A 21,927-nucleotide genomic window follows, 5' to 3' on the forward strand; every position below is an offset into this window, starting at 1 on the left:
TCCTTAATTTTATATTTTCTTGATATGTAATAAAGAAACAAATAACTAAACTAAATGATTTCCTATGCTAGGTATTTTGATCACAGTACAAATTACTTCAGACTCTTGTGTTCCACAGTGTCACTTTAGAATCTCACCAAGAGGATTATCAAGGTTAGATACCCGTGATTGTTGAATTAGTGGATTTTTCAAACTAATAGATACACCAGTTGTTGATCTTTATGTTTTGCACAGACTCTAAAAAACATGCCATGTCCTAGTGCAATGATGTTTATAGCCATAAGCTATGTACATTCTGGGAGTGTACGTGCATTGCTAAAATGTGTGGTCTAAAAGTCCCAGCATGCAAAACGATATTACCTAAAATGCCAGGACTGGCTGAACATGTTACACATGACTTGGAGTTCCAGTGGCTGTTCATGACTGTGTTAGAAGCAAACCGTAGTCTCCATGTATGCCTCTGAATCTGAAATAACAGACTCCTTTCAGTGGACAAGGTGAATTTAGGAAAAAGATGATGGTAAATGTGTGCTTTGTACATAGGGGGTGCACTGCCCATGGCTTCATGCATGCAGAGCACATAAGAATATACAGTAAACATATTTAGAGGTGTCACATTTTATTACATGAGCATTCTCAAAAATGACCGGGACCCCACCTAATAGCTACATTTTGAAAAAAGTAAACATGACTATGTCAACAGCAGCCCTTCAGACCCACCAGTAGCCTGATTACCCATATTACTAGCCGAGGAGATCCAGGGGGATTGAAAGTCAAATGTCAAGTGAACAGTCCAACAACTAAGTCTGGGCTCCACTTTATGCCCTATGGGAAACCCAAGGGGCCAGCCAACCGTCAACACCTACTTGTTGGGTTATCGGACGAGAGAGTGCCCCTCAGCCACAACCCAGGCAGCACAAACATAGCTTGAATAGTAAATTCAAAATATGTGACTGTCCCAACATCTCCAGATATATTGTGTAGGACCCTTTCAACAGCACCCGCAATGACTCAAATGCGACAATCGACTCAAAACTGTAGTAGCAGGCAATAAAAATATCCATAACAACATAATTCAATTTCACTTCCCAATCTCTATTCCTTAACCAAAAGAACTAATAAGTGGTATGGAAGGGTGGGCAAACATCAACGGGCGCAACGAGAAAGAGGGAGAGGTCCCCAGGGCAACCCCCTTTTAAAGGGTGGCCACAGGATCCCAGGTAAGTTCCCTTTCCCTTGCTGTGGCCCTGGCCCCCTTGAGTCCCATGTCCCGAGAAGCATTCCCTTTGGGACAAAGGTCAAAGTCACTGTCATGGCCTATGAGGCAGGCCCCATCGACAAAGCTCACGTAGGGCCATTGCAGTGTTACAAAAAGTTCACTGTTGAAATCTGCAATGGTGGCAACTATGATAAACATGTCTGCCATCATTGACCGTTGATTTCAAAAGATTTTGCTTGCTTTTTCCTGACAACAGTTATAATAGTATTCCAGAGTTCCAGAGGATGGGTTGTTCACATCAACAATACCACAAGTTAGCAGAGTACCTGGGGTCTATCCAAAACCTTACCAACGGCAAACTGTCTTTTATTCTCCAAAACAGGAAACAGAATAATCTGTTGAAATCTCAGCATCTGAGCCCCAGTGTCACCCAGTTTTGTATTGTGGTGAGGCGCAAACATTAACACCATCCCCAAAAACCTACGGGAACCCCCTATTGGTTAGCTCAGGCATAATACCTTTGGAACCCATATACATCTGGATTCTCACTGATCTTCCCATGTCAGGTGGCTTCAGCTGAGTCTGCCCAACAAAATGATCTATTACTTAGTCGCAGGGTCGCACAAAGACCATTGGCCCGTGCGGCATTCTACAGCACCCCATGATCTGAGTGTTTGAATTTGCTGGAGCGAGTCCCCCAGGCCAGGGACCCTGTTTCGTTCACAGCCCTCGGTGTACTTTTTCAAGGTAATGAGAAAGACTATGGCCTCATTACAAGTTTGCAGGACCGGAAACAAGGGTGCCTGTAAGCTCACCAGCACCCTTGTTTCTGGACTGGCAAACCGCGAATTTGCCTGTCAGGGCCGCTACATTCAACAGGTCTGACCCTGCCGGGCACATCAGCCATGATAGACAGACTCTTCATAGAAGCGCTAGCACCGTTAGCAACGGTGCCATCGCTTCCGAGTCCCTGCTCCCATAGAGTTCAGTGGGACTCTATGGGAATGGGGACTAACATTTTACCGGCACCTGACTTCCCGGGCTGCCGGACTTGTAATGTCCCGGTGGCAGTGGGAAGTCAGGCTGAGGCACCGGTAAAATATTTTGAGTCTGGCGGCAACCCACCAGTGGCACCATTAGGGTTACGGCCGGACCCGTAACAAGGCCCTATGTGTCCCCATTGTTTGCCACTGGTCTGTTCACCAAGCCAGAGAGAGTGCCTGAAGGTTGCAGTTTTTGGTGGATACTGCATATACCAATATTCTCACCATGAGTAAAATAGCCATTGTTTGGCTCTGTTGGGTCACGTGCGCAAGGACCTCAAAACTGAGCCTTTCTGTCCACAATTATGAGGATTTTATTCTATATTTCGCAGGTGACTCGCCACCTCTGGAATCAGGAATTTTCCACCCGCCCTTGTCCTTGGCTGCAAACATTGTCTCTGTGCTTCGTGCTGCAGGGACAGCACTTTTCCCTCCATGGGTTTGAGGCCTGTGATTCCATGTGTTATTCACTACAGTCATTCTATGGTTTCCCTTTGCATTCTAATTTCTTCTTAGAGGTTAGTAGTGGTAGAGCCCTGTAGGTTCCTTATACATCCCCATAACTACTTATGGTTAGTTGTGATAAAGCGGTTGCAAGCTCGGGTCATGTATGTTTGGCTTTCTTGTGTTTCTGCTTTTGGATAGGGAAACGGAAAAGATTTTGACAGTATGTACATGTATCTGCCCTGTACGGAAGGTGTAAGCATGTTCCTTGGGTATACGTGGGTGTATCTGCGTATCTTCATGCAGGAATGCAAATTTGCTTCATGTCTAACGCTGCTGTGTCGTATTGTCAGTAGTGACTCCATCGCGGCTGGACTTCGTCATCAGTCAACCCGATCCATCGATGAGGCACCTATCTCCTCGAATCAATCGACTGTATATGGTTTAAAGGGTCGCCTGAGAGAATATCTCTTCGCAGATGTGTGATTCATTGGTGCGTCCGGTAGTTGGCCAAACAGAGAGTTACATCTTTCGTTTCTCATTCCCCGGGCTGACATTTGCATAGGGGACATGAGGGCCATTCCAGTGACCCCCTCTTCATAGTGACCCCCTTGTACTGGTATGTAGTGCTCCTACACAGTGCAGAAACCTTGCGCTGGTACCCCTGTGCAGGGTGGCTCAATGGAGTCCATACGTCACTCAGGAACTCCTCATGCACTCTCACCAGCATGGCTAAAAAAGTACAGAAACCGTATTTTTCTCTGCATCTGTATCATTCAGAATCAGGGAGTAAGTGAGGTACGTCTTGGACAAAGCAGTGTAAAAGACTGAACTGTTCACATTTTCTCATGTTCCAACTAAGTAAATGTTGGCATTATTGCTAATGCTTCTCTGCTGCAGGATCTCGTGCGACATCCCATTTAATTTTCTCTGGCCTCCAAACGTGTATATCCCATGCTGTGTAGGTTTGGCTATTAGAACCACCTATAAACTGAGACTATTGTGTGGGAGTACGGTTAGGAGGGTGATGAGATGTGCGCTTATATGTGTGTTTTGTTTACCACATATGATTCACGCATCACCATGCTAAATCTAAAACCATTCCCAATAACTACCTGCCCATCCTTGCCCAAAACGCACCCTCCTAGGATCCCTTTGAGATAGCTCTACCAGGTAGGACCATCAAACCTTGTATTGTACAGGGACTGGCAGTGTTGTTTCAAAGCGGTCTTTTGCGAATTAATTAAATGGCCTACCTGGTGATGTACATGTGTCCTAACATCTGTTCCTTGCACTGAAGCCCTGTTATAAATAATCTTGTAGAAAAGCCAACACTTTTGAATTTTGTAAAGGTATTAGCTAAGCAGCTAAACTCTAGAACCTCATGCCCACTACTCTCACAGGGGACGATAATCTGAAAACCTTTAAGAAAGCTTTGAAAACCTACCTATTCAGGTAGTTCCATTGGATCATCCGGCCAACTTTCCATGGTAACTGTCCTGTCCTGTCGTTGATGTAATGTTCTTGTGTATGTGTCTCAGCACTGTGATGCACGTGGCCTTTCGGCGCTTTATAAATCAACAAATAAAATAAATTAGATTTGTTTATTTCAGCTACAAATGCACACACACGCAGTGCCACCTAGTATGTGACGATGGAATGTAACCTCTAGGGCAGAGCCATACGGCAATGCACTATGAAAATGCCAATTGGCCAAAAGGATTGCCTTTTGCTGCATAGGAAATTGCCATTGTTACACCAGGCAGTGCTATTTTAAGGATGCAACTATCAACCACATACTCGATGCACCCTTATTGAGGGTCATCAGTGTGGCATAGGTTGACACCCTTAGGCATTTCATCAGCACTGGCATCATATACCCAGATACTAACTCCATTTGCCGCTTGTTGTCAACTTAAGACCAGGTAGTGCCATTATGGCACTTCCTGGCTCATGCTTATCCCATGCCTACAAAAAAGCCAAAACTGTTTCCTTTTCCATTGCTTGTTGATAGTGTGAATGCTTTCTTTCACTCTGTTTGGAAGGATCAAGGAACAGAACCATTGGCAGCTTACATCTAACCATGGTGCATTGTGTGCTTGCTTTCCAGGGGACTCTTCGCTGGCAGGTTTACAGAGACCCATTATTTGAAAGATGGCACTGCTGTCACCACGGAGCCTAATTACATGGTAAGGTTTACACTATGCCTTGGCCTTTTCTACTGTATCTTTTTCTTTTGGTTTGAAATGTTTTATTAGAAAAAAAAGGTATACAAGGGATATAATAAATGCAGCAAATCCTTTAAGGTACAGAAATGTTGTACAAAGTGTGCATTAGAGAATAAACATAAGGTATATGTCAGTCAAGTATATCTATAACACTATTGTATTTTGGAATTTAGAAAATCTTTAATAAGGGGATAAATATCACAGAACAAAAAGACATACAAAACTGAACAAAACAGAGGAGACAAGACATGCACAAGGGGGAGGGGGATTGGAGAATCATACATGGAATAATTATCCCCAAAAAGTATTGATGGGGATTCATGTTAGATAGAAAGCTGAGAAAGCACTGCCATTTCAACTGATGTTTAAATAGTGGACCAGAAGAGGAAGCATTACAACTTTCCAACCTATGGATATTACAAATGGAGTACCACCACGTGTTGCAATGGATACGGTCCTCATTTTTCCAGTTGGTGGTGACAGTTTGGATTCAAACCAACATGAATAGGCCAAACATGTAGCAGGTATTCTTATTGATAGTATCTTGTAAAGATGAACTGCCAAAAATGAGAAATTCAAAGCCAAAATCTTGTTGTTGCTTAAAAAAAATACATTTGATATTATTTTACACACAATTCCAAAACAGTTTAACATGTTGACATTCCACAAACCTATGTTTAAAAGAGCCCTGAGAATGTAAGCAGCTCGAGCATCTGTCATTGAGTGCTACTTTACATTTGAAGAGTGATTCAGGAGTAATAAAAGCTCTGTGATGAAAAAAGAAGAGGGTTTGGAGCAAACTGGCTCGTGTGGTAACCTTGGAGATATCTCTCAATTCTAGGGGCCAATGTAGTTGGTTATCAGGTAGCGATCAGTCTTGCTACCAATGTGGAGATTTTTCCACAGTTTGAGAGGTGGTTCTTTCAGCCAAGACTTTGTAAAACATGGAGGTGTTAACGTCTGAGATTAGCATGTGTAGCAAGCTTTGCACGTTAGGAATGTTGGAGTTACTCATTAAAACCTCATAATTGTTAACAATTGCAAAGGTAATATTAAAGTATTGCTGCATAAAAGGGACAGGGATATGAAACTTAGTGGTAAATTCATTGAAAGTGATTGGAGCACCTTATCGAAAAAACTGATTGATAAACTTAATAACCCTAGAGACCCATGGTTTACAACAAATATATTTTCCATTAATTTGTATTAAAGGATTGGACCAAATAAATGGAGAGGTGAACAGAGATGATTTTAGGATAGAGGGGAATATATACAGTCTAAGGAATTAGGTCGATTGGCGAATACAAGAGGATTTTGTAAATGTGTTTTTCCCCTTGATGAGGTACAAGTCAGCAAGGGGTAAAGGGGAAACCATAGCTCTCTCCAAGACTACCCAATTGTGTTCATTATTTGATTCTTCATGGATATAACATAACTGTGTCTGCCTGAGAACAAAAGCCATATGGTATTTAAATCAGCAAATCCTACTTCACCAAGTGCACTAGGTTTTTTTTTTATTTACTTAGAGACATTCTATATCTCTTTTCTCCCCATAAGAATTTAGCTAAGCAGAAGTCTATAGATGTAAAAAAGGAAGGGGAACCAGGGGTCGTTAACATATAAAGAAGATAAAGAATAACGGGGGAAATCATAATTTTAATATATTGAAAACGACCCCACCAGGAGAGGTACAGGGGGACCAAGAAGTTGTTAGTTCTGTAATTCTTGTTAGTAGGGCTTCAGAATTTTGCTTACAGATAACTTTACTGGATGCAGATATATGAATGCCCAAGTGTTTAAAGCCTCTGGGACACGATTTCATGCCTAAGGGTTGTGTGTGATTTTTTTATTTGGCACAATGCACATTGAGGGGTAGAATCTCTGACTTGTCAGTGTTTAACTAATAGCCAGAAGCTAGTGAGAACTTTGAGATAATAGCTAATAGGTGTTGATCACTAGTATCAGGATCCGTCAAGAGCAATAGAATGGCATCTGCATATACCGCAGTTTTGACATGTATATGCCCATATTGAATTCCTAAAATATTATCATTCTGTTTTATTGCTTCTCCTACTGGGTCTTTAAAGAAGCATTCCTTGCTGTCACAGTAGACAGTCTGTGTCCAAGCAGAACTGTGAGACGTGCTGTTACTTTATGAACTTTCTACTTCCTGTGTTAAGATGTAAGAATCAGGGCCAGAATCGAAAAGGCTTTCTGTGATTGCGAGTAACCAAAATGTTGAGTGAATAAGGCCCTAATTGTGGCATCTTTGGAAAGAAAATACTCATAATGAAGACCACGGCAGTAGAGGCTGCGGCTGGCCTCGCACTGGGAAAAGTCTGCCGAAAATGCACTGCTTTTTCAGAACATTTAAAATGTTGTGTATCAATCAAAACGTAGTTTAACGCAATGTCATTTTGTCCTCTGACAATCAATGTAAGCCGCTTGATTAAAACAATTTTGGGAGTGATTTTAATGAGCTTGTTTATGGTTTATAGTAAGGAAGCAGGAAGTGGTGTTTGTTACTTGATTACAGTAGCAGCAGTTGTTTCTGGGAGTGATTTGCTGCCAGGCCTTTGAACTGGGTTGCGGCAAAGCAAGCAGGCAGCGATTCTGGAAAAAGAATGATGTTAATAATAAATATTGCATTAAGCGCCCTATTTTTCTCTGCGTCCCTGATGCATGCCATTCCTCTACTGTGTGCATGTGGAATGTGTGTCCATTCCATAAATCAGTCTTTTATGGACAGAAATGACAAAATTGCCCCATCTCAATAGGGATACATTTCACCAAACGGATGTGAAGTGTGTGCAGTCCAGGTCCACACTCTAACAGAGAGGAATATTAGGCAAAATGTACGCATAATATGTTGAATTATTAATGTTACCTGTTCTTGCACCACACACAAGCCCACTGTTGATGCTTTTTATTGGATTCACTGAAAATATTGCACATAATACACATGTACCTTATTCTAGCTAGTTTTGCCGCTAAACTGCAGGGTTACCTATCAGATAAATGTCATCATTATTAAATGTGTTCTCTATAATATCTTTGAATCATACTGTAGGATATATGGAATGTATCTTGCTGCAGCCATAGGCAGAATTTGTGTTCAATGCATCGGTTGCATTTTGGCTCATAGAGGTGGTGCAAGCCTATGTGTGAGAACAGAGTTATTGGTGTAAAAGTATATGTGGTGTGAGCATTGGTTTCTGATATTTGTGGAGGGATATGTATATTCCAGTACCATTAGTAAATAAGTAAATAAAAAAAATAAAAAATGAGTGGTGGCACATATCATGTGTTATCTAAATACTTGTCAAGTAAAGATGATTTAAAACATTGGGCTGCGTCTAGCGAGTCAGGTGGCGCGAGGTGTGACATGATGGTTTAGGTGATGAGGAGAGAGTCCTTGAAGAGGTGGGTCTTGAGTTCTTTTCTGAATTGTATGAGCATGGAGGGGAGTCTGATGCTGACAGGGAGGATGTTCCATAATCTTGGTGCATAGACAGAGAAGGCTTGTTTTCTGGTCATTTCCATTTTGCAGCAGCAGATTTCAGGTCTTCACATGTCCTGGATTCTGGTGGCGCATAGTTACATTAAAGCAGTGGCGGCTGGTGACTGTTTTAATTGGAGTGGCTTTTCAATAAAAACAAAGCAATCTGCACAAACTTCACTACACTGCAACAACAACAAAAAACACACATAGACTTGCACAACAGCACACGATGACTACCTGTCAAGGAGTTCCCCCCTTCTCACCTGAGTTCGATCTTTGCTGGATTCCTTGATCGATGCTTTCTTGCGGACTGATTGAGTCTTGAATAAGGCTGCACGAGTCTCTTCCGACTCCAGCGTGCGTTCAAACTTCCGGGATGCAGGGATCCTGGAATCTGGGAAATTAACAGAGTGCGCTACTAGCACACGAGTCCAGGAATCAAGAGAGGAAAGAAAGGGACTAGGAATGGGGTAGGCTGGATGAAGCAAGGGAAACAATACCGCGAGCTACGGAGCACATGTCTGGTCACTACTTCGCAATAGCATTGAGATGCGCAGAGCCGCGGGAGGCGTGGTCTATAAATAGAACACGCTACGTCCAAGGTGTAGAGCGAGGAAGGTGTTTCACAGTGGACGGCCATGTTGGAAGTACAAGGGAGTGTAAGCCGCGTTGAGACAAGGACCAGGAAGTCCAAAAGGAGCGTGTTCTGTAGTTCATGACAGCATGCCTCCTCCGAAGACCCGTTCCTCCGAGTTTGCCCGGGTGTGTAAGGTGAAATCGTCTGAGTAGTCGAGGGGCCTTGAGATTAGAAAGTGGTTCCCAGGTTCTTTCACTAGGAGGATATCCTTTCCATTCAACCAGGTATTGAAGCTGACCGCGTTGATACCTGGAGTCACATATTCAGGATACTTCATATTCCAATTGGTTGTCGACCAGCAGAGGAGGAGGTCGGCAGGATTTCCGGGAGGATTGGGTGTAGGGTTTTAATAAGGATGTGTGAAATACTGGGTGAATTTTCTTCCAGGAGTCTGGTAGTCTGATCCGGTATGATACTGGATTGATAATTTCCTTGATGGGAAATGGACCATAGTACATAGGGGCCAACTTGTTTGGCCGTAGATGTCGGGGTAGTAATTTCGAGGACAACCAGACTTCATCACCGATTGCATAAGAAGGACCTGGTCTTCTTTTGAAATCCGCATACCTCTTTGTCTGTGTTCTGGCCCTCTCTAAGTTTTCTTTGGCCTCCTGGTGTACGTTGATGAGGGTTTCTATCCAGGAATCGACAGTAGGTACTGGTGTAGGATGATGGAGAACAGAGGGTATAACTGATGGATGGAATTCTTGGCTACAATAAAAGGGGCTGGTCTTAAGTGCTGAATGATCTGAATTGTTGTAGGCGAATTCAGCCACGGGTATCAGAAGCGACCAGTCATCCTGAACCTTGGTGGCGAAACATCGAAGATACTACTCCACGGTCTGATTAGCACATTCTGTGGCCCCATTGGTTTGGGGATGATAACCAGACGAGAGGGCGCGTTGGATTACCAAAATGCAACAGAGATGTTTCCAGAATTGAGAGACGTATTGAGGTCCTCGATCAGATATGATCTTGGAAGGAAGTCCATGTAAACAGAATATGTGTTCCAGGAAGATTCCAGCAAGCTCGGACAAGGTAGCAGCTTACACAGGGCTGTAAAATGAGCCATATGAGTGAACAAGTCTTTGGTAACCAAGATGGTTGTGTATCCTCGCGAAAGTGGTAATTCCACAATGAAGTCTGTAGCAATGAATTCCGATGGCCTTGTTGACAGTGTAGGTTGCAGTAGAAGACCCGCCGGTCTCTTGTTATCATGTTTATTTTGAATGCAGACAGTACAAGCTTTGATGTACTGCTGTACGTTGGTCTTCATTCCAGGTCACCAAAACTGTCTTTGTATAAGACGGAGGGTGTTGGTTATGCCACAATGTCCGGAGTGAAGGGTATCATGACAGAGGTTTATTATTCTTTGTTGTAATTTCTGTGTAGGAATGACCAGTGCATTGTCCTTAAATAAATATCCTTCCTTAACTATTAGGTTCCATGGATTCTTCCTTGAAATATCCTTCCAGAGGTCAGAGGATTGGGTTTGCACTTGAATTTCTTCCATGAGGTTGACTGCTTGAGCTACAAAGATCGTGTGGGGAAACATCTTAGGATAGGCCTTGTCTTCAGTAGTTACATAGTCAGGACTTCGAGATAAGGCGTCAGCAATCATGTTTTGTGATCCGGGAACATGAGTGATTTGGAATTGGTACTGGGCAAAGAAGTGGGCCCAACGCGCCTGATGACTGTTCCTGCACTCCAACGACTGTAGAATTTGAAGATTCCGAAGGTCTGTGTGGACCTGAACTGGATATCTAGCACCCAGAAGTAGATGTCGCCATTCAGTGAAGGCTTGGAGGATGGCTAACAGTTCCTTTTCCAGGACGGAATAGTGTGTCTCACTGGGAGTCAGGGTTCGTGAGAGGTAAGCAATGGGGTGTTCCAGTTTATCCTCAAGTTCCTGCTTCAAGACCGCTCCTATGGCGTAGTTAGAGGCATCTGTTTCCACTAGGAATGGCCGATGTATGTCGGGTTGGGCCAAGACGGGGGCTTGCGTGAACTCTGTCTTTAAACGTTGGACTGCCTTATCTTGTGGTGTAGACCAGACAAAGGAGGTGTCTTTCTTCAAGAGGTAAACGATCGGCTGAACGATCTCAGAAAAGGAAAGGTAGAAATGAACTTCTGGTAGAAATTGGCAAGCCCCAGGAAGGGAGTGGGCCATGCCAGTATAGCCTTTACCTTTGAAGGGTCCATACCAATTCCTTCTGGGCTAAGGATGAATCCTAGGTTGTGAACAGAAGTAACATGAAACAAGCATTTTTCGGGTTTGGCTAAAAGTTTGTGTTCATGGAGTCGTTGTAATACTGCCTTTACATGTTCTTCATGCTTTAGAGGATCCTTGGAAAAGATCAATATGTCATCCAGATAGACAATGACGAAGAGGAATAACATGTCAGAAAACACGCTATCCATAAAACTTTGAAAAACTGCGGGGGCATTAGCTAGTCCAAAGGGCATGACTAGATATTCATAGTGACCAAAGGGTGTTCTAAAGGCTGTTTTCCATTCGTCTCCTTCCCGGACACGGATCAAATGATAGGCACCACGGAGATCCAACTTTGTGAATATTACAGCGCCTCTCACAGCTTCCAGGATATCCGAGATCAAGGGCAGTGGGTACCGATCTTTGAAGGTGCATTGATTTAAACCACGATAGTCGAGGCAAGGTCTGAGTTCCTTGGTGTCCTTCTTGGGAACAAAGAACAACGAAGCACCCGCTGGAGATTTTGAGGGTCTTATGGTGCTATTTTCAAGGTTGGTATCCAGGTATTCTCGGAGGGCCTTTTTCTCTGGTTCGGAAAGGATGAACATTCTGCCGAAGGGAATCACTGCTGAGGTATCTGTATCTATGGCACAGTCTTCAGGTCTTTGAGGGGGTAAGGCCTGGACTATGGCAGTTGAAAATACATCAGCATATCCCCGATAGGCCTCTAAGACTTGTATGATATTGGACACCATGAGTGGTGTTTGCTAGTCTCTTAGTGGTTCTTTAGGGGGTGTCGAAGGAGGATCCAGGAATAGACAGTGGGACATACAAAACTCTGAGCCTAGGAATAGTGATCCTGCTGTCCAATTGATATACGGATTGTGCTTCTGTAACCAGGGCATACCCAATACCATGGGGTAATGAGCTGACTTAATGATGTCGAATGTAATCCGCTCTTGGTGATGGTTTATGGAAGCTGGATCTCTTTTGTCTGCAGGCTTATGGGTCCTGAAGTGAGGGGTCTTCCATCGATTTCTTCCACCGGCTGCATGGTGCTTCGTGTCACATACGGAATGTGATGACTAACAACCCAGTCTTGATCAATGAAAATTCCCATAGCTCTGCAGTCTACCAAGGCCAGAATGGGATAGGTCTTATTCTTGGAGGGCGATAGGAAGGCCTGTAGTATCACCAAATTGTTTTGTCCAGGAGAGTTCAAGGATGGAATTGATGTGGAGCAAACATCTCTCTCCCGATGCTCTGCTCCATCTAGGATCGGGAGATGGCATTTCCCGAACGCCAAGGAGGGGCTAGAGGACACTCCCTAACCAAGTGTTTGTCTGAGGCACAATACATGCACAACCCCGTATGAATCCTTCTCATTCTTTCTTGCGGGGATATAGGTCCACGAAAGGCTCCTATCTGCATGGGTTCTGGTTCAGAGACTGAGACTGAGTCTGGGTTTGTGTCTGTCTTGGTGGTACTCTCAAAGGACAGCTTCAGAGGATTACCTCTGGATTTCTTCTTCTCTGCCTTCCTTTCCTGGTTACGGAAATCTATTTGCATGGCAAGGTCCATTAGTGCCTGGAATGAGTTTGGGCGAGCAACTCTGGCCAACTCATCCTTAATATCCTCATTCAGTCCTCTCCTGAAAAGGGTAAAACTCGCCTCAGGGGACCAATCAGCTTCCTTGAGTAATTGCTTGAATTGAGTTACATAGGTGAGCATATCCTGGGATCCTTGCTGGAAGTCTAACAGGCGTTCCTGTGCACTATAGACCTGCTCCGGACGGTCAAACATGGTCTTAAGGGCTTGTATGAAGCCATCATAGTCATCTAGGAGGGCATCGACAGAATTAACGAGGGGCGTAGCCCAGGTTAAGGCGTTTCCTGAAAGGTGGAAAATTATGAACCCCACCTTAGCCCTGGGAGTTGAAAAGTAGTAGGGCTTAAAAGTAAAGTGGACCAAACATGAATCCAGGAATCCGCGAAGGGTTTTTGCCGACCCATCGTATTTGTCCACTATGCCGCCCAACAACGCACTTTCTTTTTTGGCAGAATCACGGGATAGAACTAATTGTTTGAGAGCAGCGTTTTCCGCCTTTAGATTCTGCACCTCGGTTGATGGCTCTTGCATGCCACGCATCAGGTCCTGGACGGCCGCTTCCATGTCCATGTCAAGTTCGGTTGGTTGTCGTCTCAAACTGTCAAGGAGTTCCCCCCTTCTCACCTGAGCTCGATCTTTGCTGGATTCCTTGATCGATGCTTTCTTGCGGACTGATCGAGTCTTGAATAAGGCTGCACGAGTCTCTTCCGACTCCAGCGTGCGTTCAAAGTTCCGGGATGCAAGGATTAACAGAGTGCGCTACTAGCACACGAGTCCAGGAATCAAGAGAGGAAGGAAAGGGACTAGGAAGGGGGTAGGCTGGATGAAACAAGGGAAACAATACCGTGAGCTACGGAGCACACGTCTGGTCACTACATCGCAATGGCATTAAGACGCACAGAGCCGCGGGAGGCGTGGTCTGTAAATAGGACACGCTACGTCCAAGGTGTAGAGCGAGGAAGGTGTTTCACAGTGGACGGCCATGTTAGAAATACAAGGGAGTGTAAGCCGCGTTGAGACAAGGACCAGGAAGTCCAAAAGGGGCATGTTCTGTAGTTCATGACACTACGGACCGTAAAACACCCCAAGCCCAGCCGACGGACCCACCAGGCTGAGGCTGCCATCAGCACATCATTGCTCTCTTGCACTTTTCCAGCCTATTCCCACTAACTCACCCTTCCTCCCCTCTTTCATAGCCGCCAGTGTACTAGGGGACCACTCCGGTGGTGATAGTGCACGGTACAAATATCCTTTAACATCAACATTAACATTAACAAATATGCCAGTCGAAGCGAGAGAGGACAAACCAACAAAGAGTGCTTTCAGGGGGGTTCGCCATAGAGAAATATATTTGTAATAATGGGTTCAAATGGTGCATTTTCCAAGGCTTTTTAATTGAAAAATTAGATAAAAATCCAGACAGTTTGAAATTAGTTTTGCAGATTAATTTATGAAAATAATCCAATAGATGCAAGTCACCAACAGTGCACAGGAGCATTTACCAATGCATTTTCATAATACCTTTGACCACAATGTATGGCAGTATAAAAAAAGTTCATGCTGGATGTGCCCCTACTTTTCCATGCTAGTTGCACCAATTTATGCCAGTATTCCCAAAAAAAGAACATACTTATGTTTGCTTTGCACATAATCTATTCTCAAGACAGTGGAAAACCACAGTTGGGGATTGGTAAACCTCTTACTCCGTGGAGTGAAGTCTAATATCTACAAAAAGAAGTTTAAGGTTATTTCTTAAAAAAGGGAAGAAAGTGCCACCACTTACATGGGTATCCTGTCTCACAGATAAATTTTTAGGCAAAAATAGATATAAATTTTATTAGTCGTACAAAATTCATTTTAAAAATAGAAAATTCATCATAAAAAATGATCATATCACATGGAACAAACAATCAATTCTAAAACCACACAAATAATTCAGCTTCAATCGGTTCTAGTCTCAAATTTGATCTTTTGGTCAACCCGTATGACCCAATCACACTGAGTCCCCTCGCCTCGAAATCAACTTTTGGCTAATTCAGTTCTTAGTTTCCCAAAAACCCAACTTGTACAAGTTTCTGTCCCATTATCACAACAATGTAGGACATTCTTCAGGGGTGTGTAGTGTCTTGTGTAGATCTTATTCAAGATGAAACCACATTTCCAAAATTCTATCTTCTTTTAGAAGTCGGTATACCCTGTTAATATAAAGGAGGCACTATATTACTCTCTCTTATCACAATGTTAGTCCATTGATTATGCTAACTTTTTAACCCTTATCCCCATAAGGGTGAAGAAAATGTTATTAATAACATACCTTCCTGACTCAAGGGTTCTTTATCCTGGAGTCTTCTTTCAACCTCGATTGGTTAAATTAAGGCAAATATCCAATTAATGAAGGACTTCATGCCTGTGTTCCTGTATCTTCTGTCCTAATACACAATATATACACGTATTAGATTCTTATTACCCATAACTATGAGCTCAAAAGCCCTTGTTTTCCTCATGGAGGCATCTTACCATATAATTCTAGACTTATGCCATCCAGATTTACTCCATCAGTACTGTATCCTTTCACTTGGTTCTGAAGACTTCATTTACCCTTCAGGCTATATATACCTGAAAGACATCAAAACGAAAATACAAAAACCTCAGTGGAATGTCCATGTGTTAAAATCTCCTACACATCTTGTTTAAGTAAGCAAAAAACATTACTTACTCATGACTCCCACTGGGGCTGGATGTCTCCAATATTGTCCTGCTAGCCCTATCCAGTGTGCTATCTACAGCACTCTAAATGCTCTTTCCCTTAATAGGAAGAAATGCAGGCTTGGTAGTATTCAATTATCCTGCTCTTAACTTCGACCCAGCTTGTTCACAAAACGAGCAACGAACAGCTCAGGAGAAAATCTAGGTACCGTGTTTGTCCTCGCGGGCAACGCGATGGCGTCATCACGCCCCACGCGGATCGGAAAACGCGTGTCGCGCAATGGTGACGTCACTACGTCCCGTAATATGCATGCGCGCACCCATAGCTGGGAATTGAAGTCCCGGGTCGCCCACTAATCAGCCATATTGCTGCAGAATGCTAGTCTGGCCACCCAGATGCCCTTATGACTGTAATTTCATCCCGAAAAAGACCTCACAATCAATGTGAAACACAAAACCATTTCAATTCAAAACACATTGAATCGTTTCGTATCGTTGCAGTAGAATCCTCCATACATTCTGAAAAACAGTCGGTATTATACATGTATTTTATACCCTCTGCAACAATTTCTCATATGTCATTAAATATAATATGCGCACATATTCGGCGATCAACATGATCTCTTAGTTACATCAATCCCAATTCAAAGTGCCCAATGGAAAAAAAGGAAAAACCGAGTCAGAGGTAGCTGCCTAAGTATTATGCCACTCTACACCTTCATTCAGACCGTGGAGATGGCTTCTGGATAAAAAAATAAGTTTTTGTTCCAACTGTAATAGCTTTCTATTGATCAATATCTGTGACTCCCCTTTAACCTGTTTCAGAATCACCCATTCAAATTCATTGCTAGTATGTTTCTTTTCAATAAAATGTTTTACCATTGGCGCTTGTTCAACTCTATTCCTAATGCAGCTCCTATGCTCGATCATCCTTGTTTTACATTTTCTGTTTGTCTTTCCTATGTACATAAGTTGACATGGACATTTGATCAAATAAATGACATTACTTGTTTCACAATTTGTGTGTTCTGTCATTTGCCATATTTTACCCAAACCTAAGTCAACTGATGTAGTTTTCCTCGTTTGCTGACACATAGTACAGTTGCCACAGGGATAATGACCCTGGACTGGTGAAAGGCCCCACAAATTTGTCTGTTGACCTATTCTCTTCCTAGTCTTAACATCATTCCTCATGACTAGCTCCCGTACCGTAGTGCTCTTTTTGAAAGCTATAATTGGACTTCCCATTTCCTTAGTCATAATTCTCTTCCAATTCCTCTGAATGATGCTCTTGATTTTATATGAAAGATTACTAAATGTATTCACAAATACTAGCGGGGTCTCTCTGGTATCTCTATCTCTATGTATTTGTTGGTCCAAGAGGGCTTCTCGGTTATTATTGAAAGCTCTCTTAGCCGCCTTCTTGACCAAAGAAGAGGGATATCCTCTGTCTACCAATTTGTCAATAAGCACATTTGCCCCATCTTCATACGAGGCATTAGTGCTACTGTTCTTCTTCAAACGAAGAAATTGCCCGAAGGGTAAATTGTTCTTCACATGGTGCGCGTGGTGGCTGTTGTAATGCAATAGTGCATTCCTATCCGTTTCCTTAGTAAAAGGTTTTACCAGTAACACTCCTTGTTCATGATAGATACAGATGTCTAAATAATGTATTTGTCCATTGTTAATGTTGCTGGTGAATTTGAGATATCTATTCTGTAGATTCAACCATAGTACGAAATTTCTAGACTCCTCTTCGTTCCCCTTCCAGATGACGAAAACGTCATCTATATAACGGAGCCAACATAATATGTTCTCTTGGAAAGGATTTCGGTCAGTGTACACCACCGTTTCTTCGAACATGTTCACATACAAATTGGCCATATTGGGTGCCATTGCCGCCCCCATGGCCGTTCCTTCAATTTGTTTATAGAACTGGCCCATAAACTGAAAAAAATTGTTCGTGAGAGCCATTTCCGTACACCATTTTATAAAGGAATTCGAAACTGGAGAATGATCTTGTCTGTTCAGCAAAGTCTCTTCTACTACCTCTAATGTTGCCAATTGTGGTATATTCGTATATAAGGCTTGTATGTCTAGACACATTAACAAATTAGTCCTTGGGTCAAAAGTGTTGCCCTCAATTCTATTGATGGCATCTGTTGTGTCCTTGACATAACTTTTCATAGTAGGAATGAACGGTCTTAAGTAAAAATCCACAAATTTCGAGATCGGCTCTAAAAGGGAATTGACTCCCGAGACGATTGGTCTACCCGGGGGTTTCTCCAAATTTTTGTGAATTTTGGGGAGAATATAAAAAATGGGAATTCTCCCATTCTCTCTGATTAAATACTCCCCCTCCTGTTTGCTAATCATCTCCTGTTCCACCGCTTTAGTGACTTTCTCTTTTATTTTCTTAATAAGATCATTGCTAGGGTCTCTATCTAGCTTTTTGTAATGGTCTGTATTGGAGAGGAGGTTTAAACACTCCTCAATGTAATCACTCCTGTTCATTACCACTATAGCACCACCTTTGTCGGCCTGGCGTATAACAATTTGCTCATTTGCCCCCAAGTTTTTTAGAGTACGTTGTTCAGTTTTACTCAAATTGGAATGATGTGGTATCCCCTGTGATTCTAGGATGTCAATTTCCTCCAGAACCTTTCTCTCAAAGACCTTGGACTCCGGAGTATGCGTATTATAAGGAGCACAAAAAGTGGATGGGTTCCTCAAGCCACTACAATTTCCACCATTCTCATGAGGGGTGTCTTTAAAAAACTCCCTCAGATGGACTTTGCGCATGAATTGATTAAATTCAGTCCTAAATTCAAAAGGATTATGATATTTAGAAATCACAAAGTTTAGTCCTTTGTTAAGGACCTCTTCTTCTTTTTTGGACAGAATTACATTTGAGAGATTCACTACCAACCCCTGTTGCTGCGTGTTTGCATCCGCTCTGGTGCCCATTGTCTTTGATTTTCGCCCCTTCCTAAAAAAGACTGTCGTTGGTTGTCCCCTCTACGACTATTTCCTCTAGAGCCTCTACCCCGACTCGGTCGGGTACCATTACTGTTATTAGGAGGATCATTGTATTCGTCGTACTCAGAGGCCCCATCACTAGAGCTATATGAGGTATTGCGGAAACGTACTCTCCGATTCTGCCTCGGATTAGGTCTTGTTTCTCCAAATTTATAATCTTTATTTGTATAACCAAAAGCTTTCTCATGGGTAAAGTTTTGTATATCTTTCTTCATCCTCTTGATGCGTTCAGATATAGTTTCAGTTTTAAATTCCTGCATCTCTTTTAGGTGTTTGTCTAAGCCTTTCTTAAATGCTTCTACATCAAACTTTTTCTTTATTGCTTCCTCTAAATCTTCTAGGTCTATTTCAATCTTTTTTGCTGTTTCTTGTGCAGTCTCTATAATAAGTATCAGCCAATCACGGCCGCACTTATTGGCAATATAGCTCCACTTTAATTTAAATTCCGGATTGTCTAGGAATAGACGAGGTTCATTTCTAACCATAAACCCCTGGGGCAAAGCTAAATTTTTCACATATTCTATCATGATTATTGCATGTAATTCGGTGCGTATCAGTCTCTTTCTCATCTGCACGAGTTCGTCCCATTGGTCATCTTTGCCAAGGGTATCAAGATCTTTGTTGAGACCTATTACAGGCAAAGATTCCATGAGCTTTCGTACATAATCATCATTATAGGCTAGACATTTTTCTGAAGTCATTGTTAAGCTGTTCATAAAATCCACACAGTATATATATATGCTCAGACAGAATAGGACGTGCTACTGATCACATTAGCCACCGAGACCCTAATAGTCTCCAAAATACTCTATTCTCAAGACAGTGGAAAACCACAGTTGGGGATTGGTAAACCTCTTACTCCGTGGAGTGAAGTCTAATATCTACAAAAAGAAGTTTAAGGTTATTTCTTAAAAAAGGGAAGAAAGTGCCACCACTTACATGGGTATCCTGTCTCGCAGATAAATTTTTAGGCAAAAATAGATATAAATTTTATTAGTCGTACAAAATTCATTTTAAAAATAGAAAATTCATCATAAAAAATGATCATATCACATGGAACAAACAATCAATTCTAAAACCACACAAATAATTCAGCTTCAATCGGTTCTAGTCTCAAATTTGATCTTTTGGTCAACCCGTATGACCCAATCACACTGAGTCCCCTCGCCTCGAAATCAACTTTTGGCTAATTCAGTTCTTAGTTTCCCAAAAACCCAACTTGTACAAGTTTCTGTCCCATTATCACAACAATGTAGGACATTCTTCAGGGGTGTGTAGTGTCTTGTGTAGATCTTATTCAAGATGAAACCACATTTCCAAAATTCTATCTTCTTTTAGAAGTCGGTATACCCTGTTAATATAAAGGAGGCACTATATTACTCTCTCTTATCACAATGTTAGTCCATTGATTATGCTAACTTTTTAACCCTTATCCCCATAAGGGTGAAGAAAATGTTATTAATAACATACCTTCCTGACTCGAGGGTTCTTTATCCTGGAGTCTTCTTTCAACCTCGATTGGTTAAATTAAGGCAAATATCCAATTAATGAAGGACTTCATGCCTGTGTTCCTGTATCTTCTGTCCTAATACACAATATATACACGTATTAGATTCTTATTACCCATAACTATGAGCTCAAAAGCCCTTGTTTTCCTCATGGAGGCATCTTACCATATAATTCTAGACTTATGCCATCCAGATTTACTCCATCAGTACATAATGCCAGCAATGATACTATAAGAAAACATGCTCACTTTGATTCTGCCAATATATGGATTTGTTCCAACGTAAGAACATTATGAAAACCTGTCCAAACTGACTGCACCAAAATGCCAGTCTAGCCATGTAATAACAAATCATGCCTGCTTTGTCATAGATGCCCGTTAAAAAATGTCATGTCAAGTAAGAAATAGCTAGACTGGCTGCACCAAATGACAGTTTAGCCACCTGATAATATTTATCAAAAATTGTTTATTGTAGATGCCCAGCAAAAACCCCATGCCAAAGAAATAGCTAGACCGGCTGCACCAGAATTGTAGCCTAGCCAGGCAATAACACTTATCATGCTGGCTTTATCAAAGATGCCCAGTAAAAATGGTCATTCCAACAGGCATGTCCTGCAGCCCACAAGATGCAGCATAATTCTTAGCTCTCTCTGCCTTGTGAAGTGGAAACATAGGAACTTAAATGACTTAGGGTAAATATGTAGTTAGAGTACCATGGTAACAAGAGTTCTGCCATCTTTACATAAAACCTTTTTGAAGATTGCAGTATTTACGTAGCTAGAGCTTTAGGCTGCAGAGTTTCTGGTTTGCAGTGGCTGAGTTTCCTTCCCTCCAAAAGTATTTTGGATGGTCAAGGTCAGGAGAGGGGGAGGAAGCAGAGCACATTGGGCAGTTGGGTATAGCAGGCCAAATGGTTGCTGGATGCATGATCGGAATGAACTGCCATTTGGTTTACTTTTATGGTTAGATGGATGTGTAGATGTGAGGGACAAACTTTCTGGGAACACAAAGCCTTGTTAATGAATGACCAATGGGTCCAGTTAGGTTGCGAGGGTCGGATTGGGGTTTGTTAATAAATACATGAAATCGATGCTCGAGGGCAGAGCTTGACATGAGTTTTCCTGCCTCCATTTGGGTCTCAGGAAGATGAGCAGGATACATGATTTAAGATGGAAGTCGCATGAGGTGTTGCAAAAGAATGCTGAAGGAGCAGTTGGGGTGCGAGCAAGTCTGGGGTAATGAGGAAACTATTGTGCGATCGAGGAGAATGTCCACTGCCTTCACTCCTCCCTCTCTTTGATGGGATCTAATTGAGGTTATGCACATCACAAACTGGGTTAAAATGTCTTTGACTAATGGGTTGCATCAACTATTAAATAAGGTTTGAGATAACAGACCAATTATAATTCAGGAGGTTATGGCTGGATACATAATGAGACCACATGAAAAGGGGATTTTGTTTGATAAATATGTCCAATGGGGTTAGAGAATCTAGGGGATGTCCAGATCCTTTGTATAGGGTTTAGCCAATCGAAATTGTAGGATGGCATTGTAACTGTTATGTGTAAATATGTAAATTATTTGATTTTGTGTAAAAAAGCTGTAACTCGGTTGAACACGGGTGGAGTCGTTAGTTTTCAGCTTTACAAAGCTGACTACCTCCCACACCCCTGTTTGCATGTAACTAATTTGATTTCCTGGCAATGTGCATGCACTCTCTTTTTGAGTATCATCGTGTCAGGGTTTGGGTCTACCTTTCTACATTTGGTGACCCACAACGTG

General features: G+C 42.3%; 1 protein-coding gene across 1 annotated transcript in view; it reads left to right on the forward strand.

The window, feature by feature from the left end:
- The window catches only part of LOC138473016 (disintegrin and metalloproteinase domain-containing protein 12-like), a 2,040,250-nt gene that overhangs the window by 93,798 nt on the left and 1,924,525 nt on the right, over nucleotides 1-21,927 (forward strand). The window contains exon 2 of the mRNA XM_069611491.1: nucleotides 4,817-4,895. Coding sequence (XP_069467592.1) covers nucleotides 4,817-4,895 — 79 coding nt within the window. The remainder of the gene's footprint in view (nucleotides 1-4,816; nucleotides 4,896-21,927) is intronic.

Source organism: Ambystoma mexicanum, chromosome 8 (assembly GCF_040938575.1).
Source record: "Ambystoma mexicanum isolate Mex_15411 chromosome 8, UKY_AmexF1_1, whole genome shotgun sequence".
NCBI classification, from domain to species: Eukaryota; Metazoa; Chordata; class Amphibia; order Caudata; family Ambystomatidae; genus Ambystoma; species Ambystoma mexicanum.